The 16,552-nt window shown below is 40.5% G+C and overlaps 1 protein-coding gene across 2 annotated transcripts in view; it reads right to left on the bottom strand.

Moving 5' to 3' along the window:
* Positions 1-7,843: 7,843 nt before the first annotated feature.
* Positions 7,844-16,552, bottom strand: part of onecut2 (one cut homeobox 2) — a 33,498-nt gene continuing 24,789 nt past the window's right edge. For both annotated transcript variants that reach the window (XM_030434949.1, XM_030434950.1), the window contains one exon: positions 7,844-8,156. In XM_030434949.1, coding sequence (XP_030290809.1) covers positions 7,867-8,156 — 290 coding nt within the window. In that variant the 3' untranslated portion in view covers positions 7,844-7,866. The remainder of the gene's footprint in view (positions 8,157-16,552) is intronic.

Raw genomic sequence — 16,552 nt, 5'->3', positions numbered from 1 at the left:
AAGCATACAACCCGACACCCGTGCTAAACCCGCCTATTTATGCTTCACACATATTATTTTTTGAGGAGAGGAGACAATGCAAGGCAAAAAGAGAGGGAGGGAAAAGACAGAGTGTGGATGGGAGAGAAATAGATAAGGGGTCAAAATGTGGCATCATTGAGAAGAGAGAGCACAAAAGCACGGAGCTGAGCGCAGACCATACTGAAGAGGACAAAAATCTTTGGTTTCTTTGGTTTCATCAACACGATTAAAAGGACAAATGGAAAGTCAGTGAGGTAGCCTCTCTGGTTCTCACTATTGAAATAGAAAGTTTTTTTTTTCTTTTTACATACACACAAAGTCAGTCTTGGAAGCAGCTAGCTTTAAGGGACTCCTCAGTTTTCCTTCCTAACGAGTGAAACAAGTCGGTGTGTTTGCATTCACGAATGCCAATAGTCTGGTTACAAATGGGATACACAGCAGGTGTTTTCCTGTCGAGGTGGTGTGTGTTGACATTATATCCTGTCAGCGTCAACCTGGATAAGATCTTATTCTGACACAGAGAATCGCTGAGAAAGTTGTAAATGAGCAGCCTTTACTGAACACAATGTGGTTCTTTATGTTGTTCGTCTGATGCTCGTCATTTGACAGAAAGTCGAAGAGATAAGAACAGTGATAATATTCGGTGATGATTAAAATGTCTTTGGCAGTTTGTTGGATTGTATGGAGCCACTAAGTGTGTACCAGAAACTCCGCTGCTGACTGCAGACAAACCTCAAACTCTGTATTTGCTTGAACCCTAATACCCTCATAAATGCAAAAAAATGCATCCAAACCCTGACACGCTTTGACAGTATTACCAGATTTCCCCTACTAAAAGGCAAATTTCTGTGGCAATAAAAAGGGGCGGGACTAACCTATTGTGTAAAGTGACTTAACATGTAATTTAATAACCGAAAGAGTGGATTTAGTAATAAGATATCGGAAAAGATTCTGCTGCATTCTGTAGCTATATATGATCACTTTTGTGAATGTTTAATTTAGTAATGAGACATGAACTAAACTGAACTAAAATCAGGTTGGTTCTCACAATACAGCAAGTAAAGTTTCTTTAAGAGTTGATGTGCAAGGTAATGCCAAATAACAAACTAGAAAATTCAAAATGGCACATCTGAACATGTATATATTGTTTTATAGTACCATTAAGTAAATGTACGAATAAGACCTTAACCAGGGTATGCGCTGCGTGGATGTAAACACACACAATTTATTGGCCTCTCAAGGATTCCAGTTATCTTTGGTGATGGTCAGTTTGTATCGGTGTGTGGCCCTTACTTCACCTGATCAAGTGTCACTAGAACATCAGTCTGAAATTCATTGCTTGTTCAACAATGGTCAGCAGGATGCAAACAAATTAAAAATTAAAGCAACCAATAAATTAGCCATAAAATCACAAGGAGGGAAAGAAAAACAGATGCAGTGCTCATCATTCGGTAGGCTATTATTTGTCATCAAGAGATTGTTTTCATACTCGAAAAAGAAAAATCAATACCAGGACTGAAAACTAGACTGGCTAAAGAGTGAGAGCAAGTGTTGACATTCAGAAGTACACAAGTCTACTCTGACATTCCTACACTGTTCTCATTAAGTCTACACATTCATAAAACAACATCTCATTTGCTTTTTAAAGTAAAGCTAACTAAGAATAAATTAACAGGCGTGGCATAAGCACTGCATCTTTGATGCAACTAACATTCTTAAATACTCATAAATATTCATCAAAAAGCAATTACATCTAATTAAATAACATTAAATTATTATTAAGTACAAAACTAGTGTGTTCTAAAACACCTCATAAATAAATACAGCATTGAACAGAAAGAAAAGGGAACATACAATGTAAACTTTGGCAAAGCTAATCATCATCAGGGGAAAAGGGTTCAGAGGGAGATTTGGCAACAAAATTTGTTCGCTTAAATTAATTCAGAATTAAAAAGAAAACATAAATTACATTAAATAAAAAAAAAAATCACATATTGCAAAACCTAGAAAGGAACACAGTAGTAGTAGTAGACACTTAAGTATTGGCAAATAATTTTTAAGTACTTAAAACAAACAAGCAATGAAAACCTCTTTGGGACAGTTTTTGGTTTCATACCCATTTCTTTTTGGTTTGGCAGGTTTAGCCTGTGTTACATCCAGACAGAACTGCAAGTGGGAATGGAAAATGGCCGCCACCCCCTGAGCCTTAAACCACGCCCCTCCGTTGGCCGCGGTTAGCAGGATTGGAAGGTCAGGTGGGTGGATGATTTCTTTGGACTAGAAGCTTTACATACAGAAAGAGAGAGAGAAAACTAAGGATAAAGCTATTTGACCGATATTTTAGCAGTTTCTCTCAGCGGGTGTAGGGTTTTTTGGTTTTGTTTCATTTATTGTTGTATATATGGAACAGTAGCATAGTTCCTCCCCCCTAAAGAACAAGCTAACGAAGGCTAACGTTAGCTATGGACAGTTACAAACGTCCGATCATCACTCGCTCTGTGAGGATCCTCCTCCAGCATGGCAAGGCAGGATATAACAAACTGTGACGTAATGATAGATATTGTCAAAAATGTGCCCTCCACTTTTCAAAACATTCCACCCAAGCCAGCAGTGTTTTGTTTTGTTAGCCAAAACTCAGCTTAGCACACTTTCGTTCCATGTCCTTTTATTTCTTGGTCTGGTATCTCGCACTTGGACAGCAAGAAAAGGGAGGAGGCCTGTTTTCTATTTGATGCATCCTTGTGAAACAGTGTGGGTTCAGCTGGTTTCTGCTAGATTTGGGTTGAATAGTAAAGACTCGGAGATGGCGAGTAAAACAACACTGTGACTCAATATAAATGAAAATTGGTCACGCTAACAAAGGATCTGTTTCGAGAATCTTAAACAGGTATGGAAAAAAGAAAAGGTGTCAGTGTGCTACTATTAGTACAGCAAAAAATCTTTGGTATGCACTGTACGTTTCACATAGCATTACATTGTCACTCTCTCCCCAGTAGAAAGTGTGCCGGACAACAGCGAGCTTAACGCGAAAAAGTGGCTTATTTGAATCCCCAGACTGGGTGGAGGCAAAACATGGAAGATGGAAGCATTTGAGTAACAGTCAACGAGTAGTTGATGTTTTTTCTTGATGGGAACACACCAAGCTGTTTCTGGCTCAAATGTGTTATTGGGCCTAATGTATGGATGTGAAAAAGGGTTAAAAAAAAAAAAAAAACAATACGTCACTTGAACTGTTGTCTGGCTGCTATCTACTGCTGGAGATTGTTGGAGGTAGACTTTGTCCTGTGGGGCAGGTGATGACTTGTGATGAGGGTAAAAAAACAGAAACGGCAACAGCAAAGCTATCTGAGAAACTTCAGATTTGTGGATTTGGTGGCCATGGTTAAGATTGTGTCCAAGAGGGATTTATTACTATGATGGCTGCATGCGTTAACACCATGCTGGAGGAATCACCAACATCCAAATAGTCTGCCAGATGTATAGGCTACATTTTAGCTTTGAAAGATACTGTACAGACCCATACGAGTGGCTGCTGTGGGGAAATCAGCAAAAGCAAAATACTGGCTACCCTGAAGGAAACTGTTATAGCATCCACTGTCATCTAGGTTAGGTCAACTTTGAAAAGGCTAATAGGACAAAAGAAAGGCGACTTACTTGGAAACTAAAGGACTAGCACGCTTGATTAGCCTACATGCTAACCCACAAAGTTTTTGCGTACAACAGATGTAATAGGGTAATAATTGGTAGAAAATATTAAAAACCCACAGCACACCACTCCAGCATGGATGGACATCATGCTGTAGGCGTGTACGCTGGTTAGCAAAAGTTGAGATTTTCCTTTTTCGGGGGGAGAAGAACTGCTACTGGAGTTTACGGTGAATCTTTGGTTTGTTAGCTGATGAGGTTTCTGTTGTTCTTTTAACCATTTTTTTACTTTGAAAAACTGCATAGGCACACGTTAAAGACACTCTTCAACCGTGAGAGACACATTAATGTTCTGCCTTTTTTGGAGGTTGGAGGGAAGAAAAATGGTCGACGGCGTCCTCCGTTGGTTCCTTCCCTCCTTCCTGTGTGGTTTAACCCTTTTCAGTCCCCAACTTGCTTTCCCTTAAAGACGGCCTGATGCAACATCAGGCAGAACAAAGCTACTTCTCCACTCCCATGATGTCATCCTTTCTTCTTTCCTCCCTCGTCGTCGTCATCTTCCAACATCGACATCATCGCCACCACTCTTTTTTTTGTAGTTTTTTTTTCTTTTTTGGTAATAATTCTCTTCCATCTTCAGTTAGTTTTTTCCGTTTGTTGGAACAGTTAGGTGCTGAAAAGGTTTTCTTTGGTTTCGATTTGTCAATAAATAGAAAAAGTCTCAAGTGTCCATTTTTATTTTAAATCGTTCTTAAAGCCTCTGGCTTGCCTCTAACCAGGCCGGTACTCAGCCTGGGGTTTCTATGGAGCAGGGGCTGCTGACTGACGCCTTTCCTTTGGTTTGGTTTCTTTTTTTGGTTTGATAGCTTGAGTGAGAGATGATTGATGAGGTGATTGCGGGTGGTAAAGGCTGTAAAAACAGAGGAGGAGGTGGTGGCGGTTCTTTGGGTGCATTAGTATTTACATAATGTTTAAAGGCTGTACAGTGGGACGGTATCAAACTGAAGTCAAGAAGTGTTGTTGGATTTGGTGGCGATGGATGCTTGGTGAAGTTGTTAGGACACAAAGCCAGCCAGAGAGACGTCTCTGTGTTTCAGTCCATCTGTTTGTCTACAGTCCTTTTAACCAAGCATCCAACTCCTATGCAAAGAAAAATTCTGAGTCTTAAAATAGAAAAATCCTTCTAAAGACAACTGTTGAGTGGTCCAATTACCTGTCTTCTTGTTTTCCAGCCCGCTGACCCTCTGGAAGAGACGGACCTGTCAGGCATCGTCTTTAGATTGTCCTCTTTAACTATTACAAAGGCCCTGATCCGCCTGGACAGTCCGTCCTCCGCGGGTTCAGACGGTTCACTGGTTCTGCTGTTGTGTTTGTTACTCAATTTGGTGAGAGTTTGCTGTTTGTTGTTTGTTTTTGTTTTTTTTGTGATGGCAGCTACAGGTTTCCAAAAAGCATTTTAGCTCTATGGCTGGAGTTACACCAAAAGGTTTCAAACAAGAACCTCTTTAACAATGATAACCCACACTGGCAATTTTTTTTTTAATTTGCACAAAATCTTGACTTGGACACTGGTGGGTTTTGTTTTGTTTTGGGTTTTGATCATAATAGCAAAACTAACTAGCCCTCATATAAAATTTAAACAAACTTCCTAAATGGCTGAACATTTGAAATTGAACTTCTGAAACTGACAATAATGCATACTCAACTACTCCCATCACTTGTCATGTCTCCAACAACACATAAGCCTGTGTAGATAGATTGTCCAAAAATTGTGCACCACTCTCCCATTTGTATGATTCATTGGACGGTGTCCCTCTTTATGATGGGGTGGAAGTGGTCATTTGGAACAGGTATGAACACTTTTGGCTTAAGATGTAGTTGGAGACAACTTATAGAAGGAGCCTGTAGCATCAAGGTACCCCTTTGTTTTGTGCTTTCTGTGCTCATTCCACAAAACCTTGGGCAGAAATGGCTCAAGAAACCAGTTTGTGTTTTGTGGCTTCTGCTGATTTATTGAAAGCTCTTGATTAAACATGGATTATAATAGCGAACAGCTTTTTTAGGCTTTGCAAGGTATTGTTGACTTTCTGTGGATGCTGTGGTTGGTCAGCGTCCAAACAAATTGTGTTCAAATGGAAACATGAACTTTCTCAGTGTTTCTTTAATCTTATATGATTTGTTTGTGTAAATCCTGGCGGAAGTTGACATAGTTTTTTCTCTGAGGAAGTCAAATCTACCTCGTTTTGGACCACGAAATTTGGCTCAAATCGTCAGAGCTCTTTTCATCAAACAACATTAGTCTTCAGCTGTGTTGAGAGAATCTTTGTTCTGCCTGAAAACAGATTGTTCTAATGCTAAGATGCTAGGTGGAAACCGCTGCCCTGATGGATGAGTTACCATAGTAACAGAAATGATGGGTGGGTGAAGCGAGGGTAAACTGGAGCTTAGCTTTGGTTAAACTGACAATGTTTTGGTCAGGGTGGGAATTCTGGGGAACGTTTGACAAATGACATTCTAAAGTTGTATGTGTGTGTGTGTGTGTGTGTTTGTGTTTGTGTGTGTGTGTGTGTGTGTGGGGTTGCTTGTCTGCAACAGAGTGTGTCTACATGTGTGTCTGCACATTTCTACATTACAGTGTGTAACGACAGACGCCGAATGGATTTCAGCCACTGTTTAGAAAAAATGGTATCCTGAGTTTTTCTAAGATGTGAAGACCACTCGGCTTGGCAGAGAGCCCCGGTTCTATTGCAAAGAAAATGTGCTTCAAGATTGTGCTCACATACATTGTGTATATCATATATAATAAACTAAAATGCTACTGAATGCTAAGTATACTGAGAAAGCTTGTAATTCTACATGTTGGCTCAAATGATGAGGAAAGCTGCATGTGCCTTGCTGAATGTTTGTGTATGTGTGTGTGTTTGTGCTTGCATATTCAGCTATCTCCTAAGATTCCTCACTGCCCTCTTTTAAGAGTCAAATGTATTACATGTTGCTCTTTCTTGGTAAAATTGAAGAGTTTTTGTCCAAAAAATAACGAGAAAGTTGATTAGGTTTTAGTCATTATTTAAGAAAATAATCCATCTACAACCTGGATCATATATTTTCCAAAAGTCAACAGCAGTAGGAGATTTCCTGGCCAACTCTTCAATTCTGATATTAATGCAAAACACAATTTGTTTTTTCTGAATTGTTTGTGAACCGGTGAACGGTTAAAATGGGAGACTGCACAGCCCATGGTAATACATCACTGAGCCATTTTCTTGAGCAAAACCCCCAACAGACTGATTTAGATGAGTCAACTGAATGTTTGCCGAAATAATCTCAATGTAAGGCCAACTGGCTTTTCCCAGGCACACTGAGCACACTTTGTCCAAGACAGTAGGTGGGCCTTATGCTTAAGATTATTTTCTAAAACTACTTTTTCCAAGGTCGAGGTTGAACATTAATACTCAATCAACAAATGTTTTTTTCACAGAGAACTGGGCCCTCATGCATCTTTGGTTTTTGTTAAAAAAATAGATTTCAGCTGCACAAACTGCCCTCCTTTTGTCAGCTATGAGCTTCCTAAAATTTGGCTGTGCAGTCTCCGGAACCCTACTTCAACTCTGTCCCAAACAGAGGCTCATGTCGTTTGAGATATTTGGACATTAGAGGGTCAAAATTTCCACTTCCACTTTTTTTCTATCCCATCCCAGAGCTTCTAGCACATTCTGCAGTCATAAAGCTTTCATTGGTTTCTTGTTTTGTTGGTTTGTTCCTAGCTTATATTGCATAATAGAAAACATACATTGTCTTCTAGTCTTTGGTATTTGGGCTAGTGTGTCAGCTTACTGTCCTACAGGAGACATCAGCAGTGAAAGTGTATAATTCAGGAGTTTTTTTTCTTTTTCCCCAGTGAGGTCTTTAAGTTTTGTAGTTTACCCTCCAGCTTTTTTATGGATTTATGATGGATTTGCAAAAAGGCGGTTAGGCTACAAACAAGTCGTCGCAGTGAGCAGCCCCTCTCTCAGTTTGTCACCCTTGACAAAAGCAAAACAGACAAACAAACAAACAAAAAAGAAATGTAAAAAGTTTGGTTTTCCTCCTCGCTTCGACCGGACGGAACCGCGACCCACGCCCCCAACCCCTCCATCCCTCCCCGCGCCTCGACCACCCCGCCCCACCCCTCCCTGTCGCTTCCCTCCTCGCTATCTATCATCACGCTTTGGTACAAGTGCTGGACGCCGAAGATTGGCCGCCGGGGCTGGCTCCGTCGTCTGTCCATTTGTCCAGGCTCCGGCGGCGGGCGTTCATGAAGAAGTTGCTGACGGTGGTGAGTTCGAGGCCCAGCTGCTGAGAGATGGTGAGCTGCATCTCCTTGGACGGTCGCTTGTTCTCCTTGAAGATGGCTAGCAGGGTGCGACGCTGCAGGTCAGTGAAGACCAGCCGCGACTTCTTTGGCGTGCTGTTGCGGTCCTTCGCCGTGTCCTGCTCCTTCCGTTTGCACGCTGCGAGGAGGCAGGGGAGAAGGGGAAGGGGAAGGGGGGGGGGGGGGGGGGGACGAGACAATGAGAGTGGGAAGCATAGGGGAGGAGGTGGGGTGAGGGGAAGACAGGGAGAAAATAAAAGTGTTAGCATTGTTTGTTCTGTTTGAACAGCAGTTCAATATTGGAGGAGGATTTGAAAGCATGTTTTAAATGAAAGACAAACAGAAGATCTTGTTGACAGAAGTTCATGTTCCTGCGTACATCTGATCTCTGTTTACCTGCTGTCTGTCTGTCTGTCTGTCTGTCTGTCTTCACCTGCGGCATCCAAAACTTTACTAATACAGTTCAGGCATTTCACTTATAAGGACACAACTGAATTACATGAGAGGTAAAATGCAAATTACAACATGCAGTGTGAGGTTTGATGATGAGCTTTTAGTAATTTGTCATGCTTTCACCGCTAACCTGTTTAGGTCATTTCTCCCAAACACTGAACAACCAGAGACATGCCTGACATCGTGGATCTTAGTCGACTTTCAAGCACACTTTGGTGCACTGTGTTTGTGGCGTCAGAAGAAAAGCGGACGAACCACAGGCTGTTGTGATAGGAGATATGTGATCTTAGCATGAATTCAAAAGGATCAACTCCTTGTAACCATCAACAGCCCAATAAAGGCAAACTAAAATCTCTCTTTAAAGAGTTAAACAGAGGTGTGTTGTGTACATTTACTCTCTCCCCTCTGCCTCTGCTTCGTCCTCATTTCTTCTGGCTTGTCACTAACTTCAGATGCGTCATGTCCTGTTGCTGGCTCCACTCATACTTCTCCTAATTTTTTTAACTCGTTCATTTCTCACTGACCTCTTTGTCATGCGGAGAGGAGAGATGAACTCTGAGGTGTGAGGTTCAGTCAGTAAAGCGCAGCGCGGCTTGCTGTCAGTCAGCAGAATTAGATTTTTCCTCCTCGTCTTCCTTGTATGATGTCTATCTGCTACCAATAACACCTGTATCCAGCCTCTAATCACAGAAAATCCCTTTGAGTTTAATAACATCTAAAATGTCTGCTTGGCAGCGCGTCACACCTCTTTCTCGCTCTCTCTCTCTGTATCTCTCTCAGTATATTACACTTTCATGATGAATTTTGATATACTGCTGGTGCCTTTCTTTTGATCATAAACTTGAAGGAAAACATACTGAATGCAACAACAATAGTAATAGAGTGTCTTCTAATGTGCTATCATTTGTATCTCAGTCAGTGGGTGAGGAGGAGGAGGAGGAGGAGGAGGAGGAGGAGGAGGAGGTCTGGGTGCGTTTCATTTGATTACCTCTGTGAATTAAGTATGCATGAGTCTGAGCCCGGCTGATCAGTACGAATCAGGTTAAGGACTCGATTCAGTCACAAAACTATTATGTAAGGGGAAACTATCCTCGCTGTAAACACACACGCACACACACACACTCACACACACACACCAACATCCCTCCCCCAGTCTCCTCTGGGCTCCTGTCACAGTGTTTAATGGAATAAACAGCTTTGTGTTTCTCTGCTGCTCTTTGTCTTTGTCTCGTGATAGATGGTTAAGTAGCCTTAGGGTCTTCCTGATAAACAAACATATGAGGTTCACGCTGAGTGTGACATTCAAACCACATATTCCATGTTTTCAAAGGCCTATCCTGATTTATCGTCTGGAAACATTTCACATGACTTGTGCATCGTTCTAGACACACCGACTACATATTCAGCCTGATGTATTTGCTATCTCTAGAAGGCTCTGGATCGCAGACTCTGGTCTTCACAGCAGCTTTTTTGAACCTGATGAATTTGTAAAGATGAAAGATTTGACAATAACACTGTGTGATGAATATGATGGGTGAAGAGGTCTGAGGTACTTTAAAGTCAACATGACTTTTATTCTGAAAACAATTTTCATACATACTACACACACGACCTGCTTTGAAAATGTCACCTTTTTTTTTTAAGCTGGCTAGATGAAATGACTCAAACACAAATGTCCCTGGTGTTCATTATAGAGAATGGGTTTATAATAATATTAATGATCCACGCCATCAGGAGGCAAAATGTTTGTAGCTGTAATGTAGTCTGCCGCTGACAGGTGGCACTATTGATCTCTGAATATGAAGAACACTGAACCAGGAAAAATATAGTCAATGTGTGTGTGTTTGTGTGCGTGTGTGTGTATGCGCACTGGATGTAAAAGTGCTTTTCAATCTGTTGTTACTATTTATACAGATAGTGTCACAAACAGATAATTGGGACATGTCATGTAGTCGATAGAAGCTCATCAGCATGAGACCCAAAACTGTCCCAGTTTTCTGTGTTTGTTCAGTCTGAACCACAAACGATCTTGGACATTGGACCTCACTATTTATTGGACAATCTTTGTGATGAAACGTCTGACTGTGGGCTGAAGTCTGTTTGTATCAAGCTGAATTGTTAATAACAGCTTTTTCCTTCTGAGCGACCTTACAGATGTTCTGTCAACCTCTTTTTCCCCTCAGACGCCCAGATATTTCCTCTTTAACGTATGTTACAGAACATTATTCAAACAGGGAGGCACATAGCAACAAAGTGCTATTTTCACCTCTGCTGCTAAATCTCAGTGGCCATTGGCTATCGTCTGGCCTCTGGGGGAAACAGCCACTCTTCTGGTGTAACCAACAGAAATCCAGATAACAGATAGTCGCGCCAATAGTTATTTTTCTGCACGTCTGACATTGTTTACACTCCGCTTAGCAAATTTAGAATGTCAGAATGTATTTGGGAGACACCTAAACAAAACTGTAGAATTGCTGTTCATGCTGATTTATACATATGTTTTATTTATTCATATTATTTAAATGGCCAAATCCCTGCACACTGGTATATAACAATTTTACGTGTAGCTATGTTCTGCTATGACTTAATTCAGACATGACTGCTTCTTATTTTATCATTTAAAATGCACATGCAGAAGAATAGAATGACAAGACTTAAGTTAGGACTAATTTAATTTTGTCAACATGATTGATGATTTGCATGGATGAAGATGTAATGTATAGGGAGGCAGCACTGGTCTGGGTGTACGAGGCTTTTGTTTTGCATTGCAAATGGGGCAGAAAAAAATATATGCCGATCTGAAAATGAATGAAAATATCTCTTATCTTAATATCTCTCTAATTCAAATGTTTCAAATAAGTCGACCAGTAAATAATGAAACAATGAGCGCTGTTTCAAATGTACACCATTCCCACTCGGCCTCTCCTGTTTTCTGCTTACTGTAGCTCGATGAAAAGCAGCTCAGCAGCAGTTCACCCCAGACAAAAAAAAAAAAGTGCAGACATCTACGTGTAAAAAAAAAAAAGGAGCAATCAAAATCACCCACCCACACACACAAGGCGCAGTCTGCCGTCAATGGAGAAAACAGCACGCCCGAGTGATTCAATCAGGCTTTTTTTCCTCTGGCCGAGGTTACAGTGAGGATGAAATACGCAATTATATTATTCAAAAGGGGTTTACCGGTTTGAGGAGGGGGTGAAAGCGGGGAGGGGGAGGGATGGCTTTTCTTTAAAGGTAAGGGGTGGAATCAATGAGATCAATAAAGCAGGGTGCCTCTGTCTTTCATCAGCTCTCTCGGTCTCTCCCACAGACATCAATGTGGTGCTAAATGCGTCTCTAACTGCAAACGAGATCAGCAGAAAAATTTGGAGAATCACTCGTCTCGTCTTTCTATTGTTTCCTCCCCGTCAGGCTGCTCTGTCGCAGAGTGCCGTCCTCATCGAAGACGTTTGGAACCATGATCACATGATTATTCTCCCCAAAGCACATCATATTTATATCTTCATCTGTACGACCACTATTGAAATTCTCAAATAAGCATCGTCAGCACAATATTTATCATGATTTTAGTCATCGCTGTTGTCACATAATAATTATCTTAATAAGGACTGGATATCAGGTGACAGCTGCTAGCTTGTTTAGGTATAAATCATCTTCACTACAGTGATTCACATTGGAACGTTCATCTTTTAACTTTTAACACGGTAACATTTTAGCTCATGTGCTTATTTGACTTCTGTGAGCAAGTGGAGAAGATCAGTGTCAATCTCATGCCTGTGTATTGTGTTTGTAGCTTAGAGAATGCGGTTAGCCTAGCTTAGCATAACTACTGAGGAGGAAAACAGTTAGCCTGGTTCTTCCCAAAATCCAAACATTTGCCAACCGACATCGCTAAAGCTCACCGCTTAACACATTCTAAGTTGTTTGAGTTGTTTAAGCTGTTCACAGGCGTAAATGTGAAAACAACAATATGAGGTTTATGACAGATTTCTGTGCAGTTTTTCTTGGCGAAAGAACAGCTGGCCCTAGTAATGTGCACAGCTGCCTGAAGTCTAGCTGCCACATTTGATACCATCATGCCTGTACAGAGAAAGAAGACCAAACCTGTGCACACTGATTGGATATGATAACCTGTGCTGTAGCCAGAGATGCTGCACAGAAGTGCTGGGAAGAAGGAGCACACTTTTCTTTATGAAGAAAAAAAAAAAACCCTCCATCGTGAGCATTAGATGTGTATAAAGGTACTTGCCCCCCCGCTTCCAGGCTCAATGCTAAGCTAGACCAACCAAGTCCTGATTCCAGTGTATGTGCTTAAGACACAAGCTTTACACTGATATCATTTTTTCTCATCTCAGTTGCAGACAGGAAATTAGCTTAGTTCTCACATGTCACATGTCGAGCTATTCCTTGAAGATCTTCACCAGCAACATTTTCTTCGCGCTCCTAATCCCAATCTATTGTAAGCAAAGCCACCAGCGTTTTCATTCTCATCACAATCATTGTCATTGACTTCAAAATCCTCCTCGTCACATCACAGAAAACCTCTCTGCTGTTAAACTCACTCTCATCCACATCATAATCGTCTTTATCGTTCTAACACCGAAGGCAGTCACTCTCATCACAGTCATCACCCTCATTAACCACCGACAGATTCCTCATCAATAATGTTGTGTACATCAGTAATTTTCTCATCGTCGCTGTCGTTGTCATCACTGTAACTGTGCTAATTGCGTTCATGACATTATACATTCATAATCATAATCATCGATCTGTAATAATGTTCACCACTGCTTCACTGTCAGCCCAGGCCCAGTTGCTAGAATGTAATTTGGGCATTTCTGCAAACCACGGATATTATACTTGTCATACATAACAGATTGACATTTCTTCATAACATGTCATATCACATTCACACATGAGCTGATTTTCAAGTCAGGAGGTGGAGGCGATGGCAGTAACATCATAGAGACTGCTGCCAAGCCAGAGACCACGCTTTGAGACAGTGTTTCAACATCTGTAAGCCTGAAACCACTGGATGTTCTTAACAAGATGTCTGGAACGTTTCCAGCCACGTTTGTTGTGACAGAACTGGATATCGTGAGACAAAACACGATCTGTCTAACTCTAACTAAGTGGCTGTTGTGCCTAAACCTAACAAGGCCTCATCCATTGTCACAACATGAAACCGAACCTAATGAAATGTAAAGTTGCAACATATCCTCAGTTTGCAGATATGTACTGTACATTGTCAGCATTAATACAACATTTATTCTGGCTGTCATCAACAAAACCACCACCATTAATATGAGAACATTAAATCAGTAAGGTTTTTTTTTTTTTTACCAAACTGATTTTGTTTATTCAGTTCAGCTTGAAGATTTGATGTAATAGATTTGTTCTGTCACATACTGAACACTTGTGATTACATTACAACTGTTGACCTGAACTTTACTTAAAATGTCCTGAGATTTGTGTGTTTACACCTCGCAAGCATTCACATTGCGAGAAAACTCAAGATGGCTGGAAAATAACAGTCTGATCTTAAACTCCTCTCTGTTATGATTACAAAAGTAAGACTTAAGCTTGCCATACAAGAACAATGCCAACTGTTCCACATGGATTGGGGTTATGGTCAAGCTAGACATTAAAGTCAGCCAGACATGGTTTTCATCCAACTGATGTAGTTTATGTTGATGCTAGCACAACATGTATAGTGAAAATATCCCCGAATTACAACTTTACAACAAGTTGATGTAAACAGTATTAATAAGCCTGAAATTACTTCCCACATGACAGCGAAGCAGCATTTGGCCATTACGAATGAAACAGTTCATAGGTCTGGAACCAGGATAAATCAGTGATGAAAGTATCTTTTTTAGTCAGACACAGGAACAAAACAAATCCGTTCACATCTGTCGCTAAACACAAGACTTACATTTTAAAAACACAATCAGCTGGTAACACCGACGGCTGGCCAAGAGGTCAAGTCTTCCAATATGGCAGCTGAGAGGCATTATTTCACCTTAAAGCCTCTTCTCTATTTACTTGAATGGGTTTGAGTCAAGTGCTGAGCCTCAAGAGCTGGTACCACTCACAGCAAACACATCAATGTATTATACAGAGGTTTTAAGACTCAAGGGCTGCTAAACATCAATAGAAACATCAAGGTGATGTTTTATTGAAGCACCCATTGCAAGTGAATACAGAGAAACAGAGAGAACAAACAGAGCAGAGAGGTTTGGAGGAGGGAAAGAAATGGAGATGAGTGGATGGATAGCAGAGGAGAAAGGGGAAAACAGAATTAGGAAGGGTGATAAGGACAATGGAGATAAGAAATAAGTTTGGTATAAAGGAAAATGATAAAGACTGATGAGATATGGAGGAAGACAAATGAGGTTGATGTTGAGAGAAAGAGAAGGAAGGAAACAAGAGGAGAAATGACAATATGCTGGGATGAGGGAAAGACAGCAGAAAGAGAATGATAATGCTCTTTCAATAACAACTCAGTTTAATGTTTTCCTTAGCAAAAGATTAATGAAAATAATTAGTTTGGTTAGTTGCATCAACCCAGAATTAGCTGCCAACTAATTCTCTGTCAATCGACTGATCAGTGAAATCACAACTTGTTTAAGCGCTAGTTGTAATAAATACTTAATTTGTAGATAGTTCATGGTGATCAACCACTCCTTAGACATACAGTAATAGACGTTTAATGTGGGATCCCTCAGAGAGCAATCTAAGGCCCCGATTCTTTTCAGCTTGGGGCATTCGATTATTGTAAAACACATTTATGTATTTATATCAGATGATACTCAACCGTACATCTCTTCAAAGAGGTCCAGTTGACATCTTTCGATGAATTCACTCATTCATTTGTGATATTAAGCTATGGATTAAAGGAATTCTAACAGCTAAATCAAGATACATTTGAGTCAAAATAATTTTGGAGTGGCTATGACAAAGCCACCATTCACACTATTTTAAGATTTTGAAGCTGTTATTTTAAGGTAAAAAAAGTTTCATAATGTCCCTTTAAGCAGAGATGCCAAAACTTTTTCATGTGCAGGGCCAACAGTGATACTTAACAGTCGCCACAGGCCAAAAGGCAAACACCTATTGTGCTGTACTGAATGGTATTAAAAAAAAAAAGGTACTGGGACCCCAAGTTGATTGACTTCCTGCACAAATTGTCCCTTTACCTGCCAAGCTGCCATTATGGAAACGAATGGGATTCTACATATACAAACATAATTTCAACCTAAAGAAAATAAATAAAACCACTTAAACATAATATTTTTAAATATTATTTTTTGTTTTTTTCTGCTAGCAACCTCTGGAGGGACAAATTGAACCTTATAGCGAGCCAACTGTGGTCTGCAGGCCTCGCTTTGGGTGGCACTGACATAAGGCATTTTATGGGGTGTAATAAAGAAATAAAGTTTATTAAAAGTGCAAGTTAAAAGAGAGAAAGTGAGTGAGCCAGCAAGCTTTGGTTTCATTTTACAGACAGGGAGTGAGAGAGAGAGAAAGAGAGAGAGAGAGAGGAGAAAGACGAGCTCAACAGAGTCATTAGAGACTGTTTTCATCCTCACCACAAAGATAGATCACAGCCTGGAAGCTTTACCATGAGCGCCTCAGTCTCCACAGTTGCTGATGGACACAAAACAAAAATTCCAGCAAAAATGGAGGGACCACTCACAAAATTGTTGAAAAAAAAAAAGAAAAGATGTACAATGTTGGTCTGACTACAGACAGACAATTTGATACATGAAGTTCCAGTGAGAAGGGGTAGCTAGTAGAAATGATAGCGCCAAGCCAGACTATTATCCAAGGTAGTGAGAAATGAACTGTGAGCGTCCTATACATTCAACAAGCAGCACTGGTTAAAAGCACAACAGCTTCCCTAACATATGAAACATTAGCTTAAAAGCTGAATGAATTAACGTCATGCGTGCAAATGTTTATGATTAAATGTATGAGAATCAAAGCACACCAGACGCTCAATTTTTTTAAGGCATAGCACAAAAAACTCAGATCGGATCATATCACTAAAAGCTAATTGCTAATTATGCATTCTGCGCT

This window comes from Sparus aurata, chromosome 12 (assembly GCF_900880675.1).
Source record: "Sparus aurata chromosome 12, fSpaAur1.1, whole genome shotgun sequence".
Taxonomy (NCBI): Eukaryota; Metazoa; Chordata; class Actinopteri; order Spariformes; family Sparidae; genus Sparus; species Sparus aurata.
The sequence above is the reverse complement of the archived record's forward strand: the minus strand, read 5'-3'. Positions and strand labels throughout refer to the sequence as shown.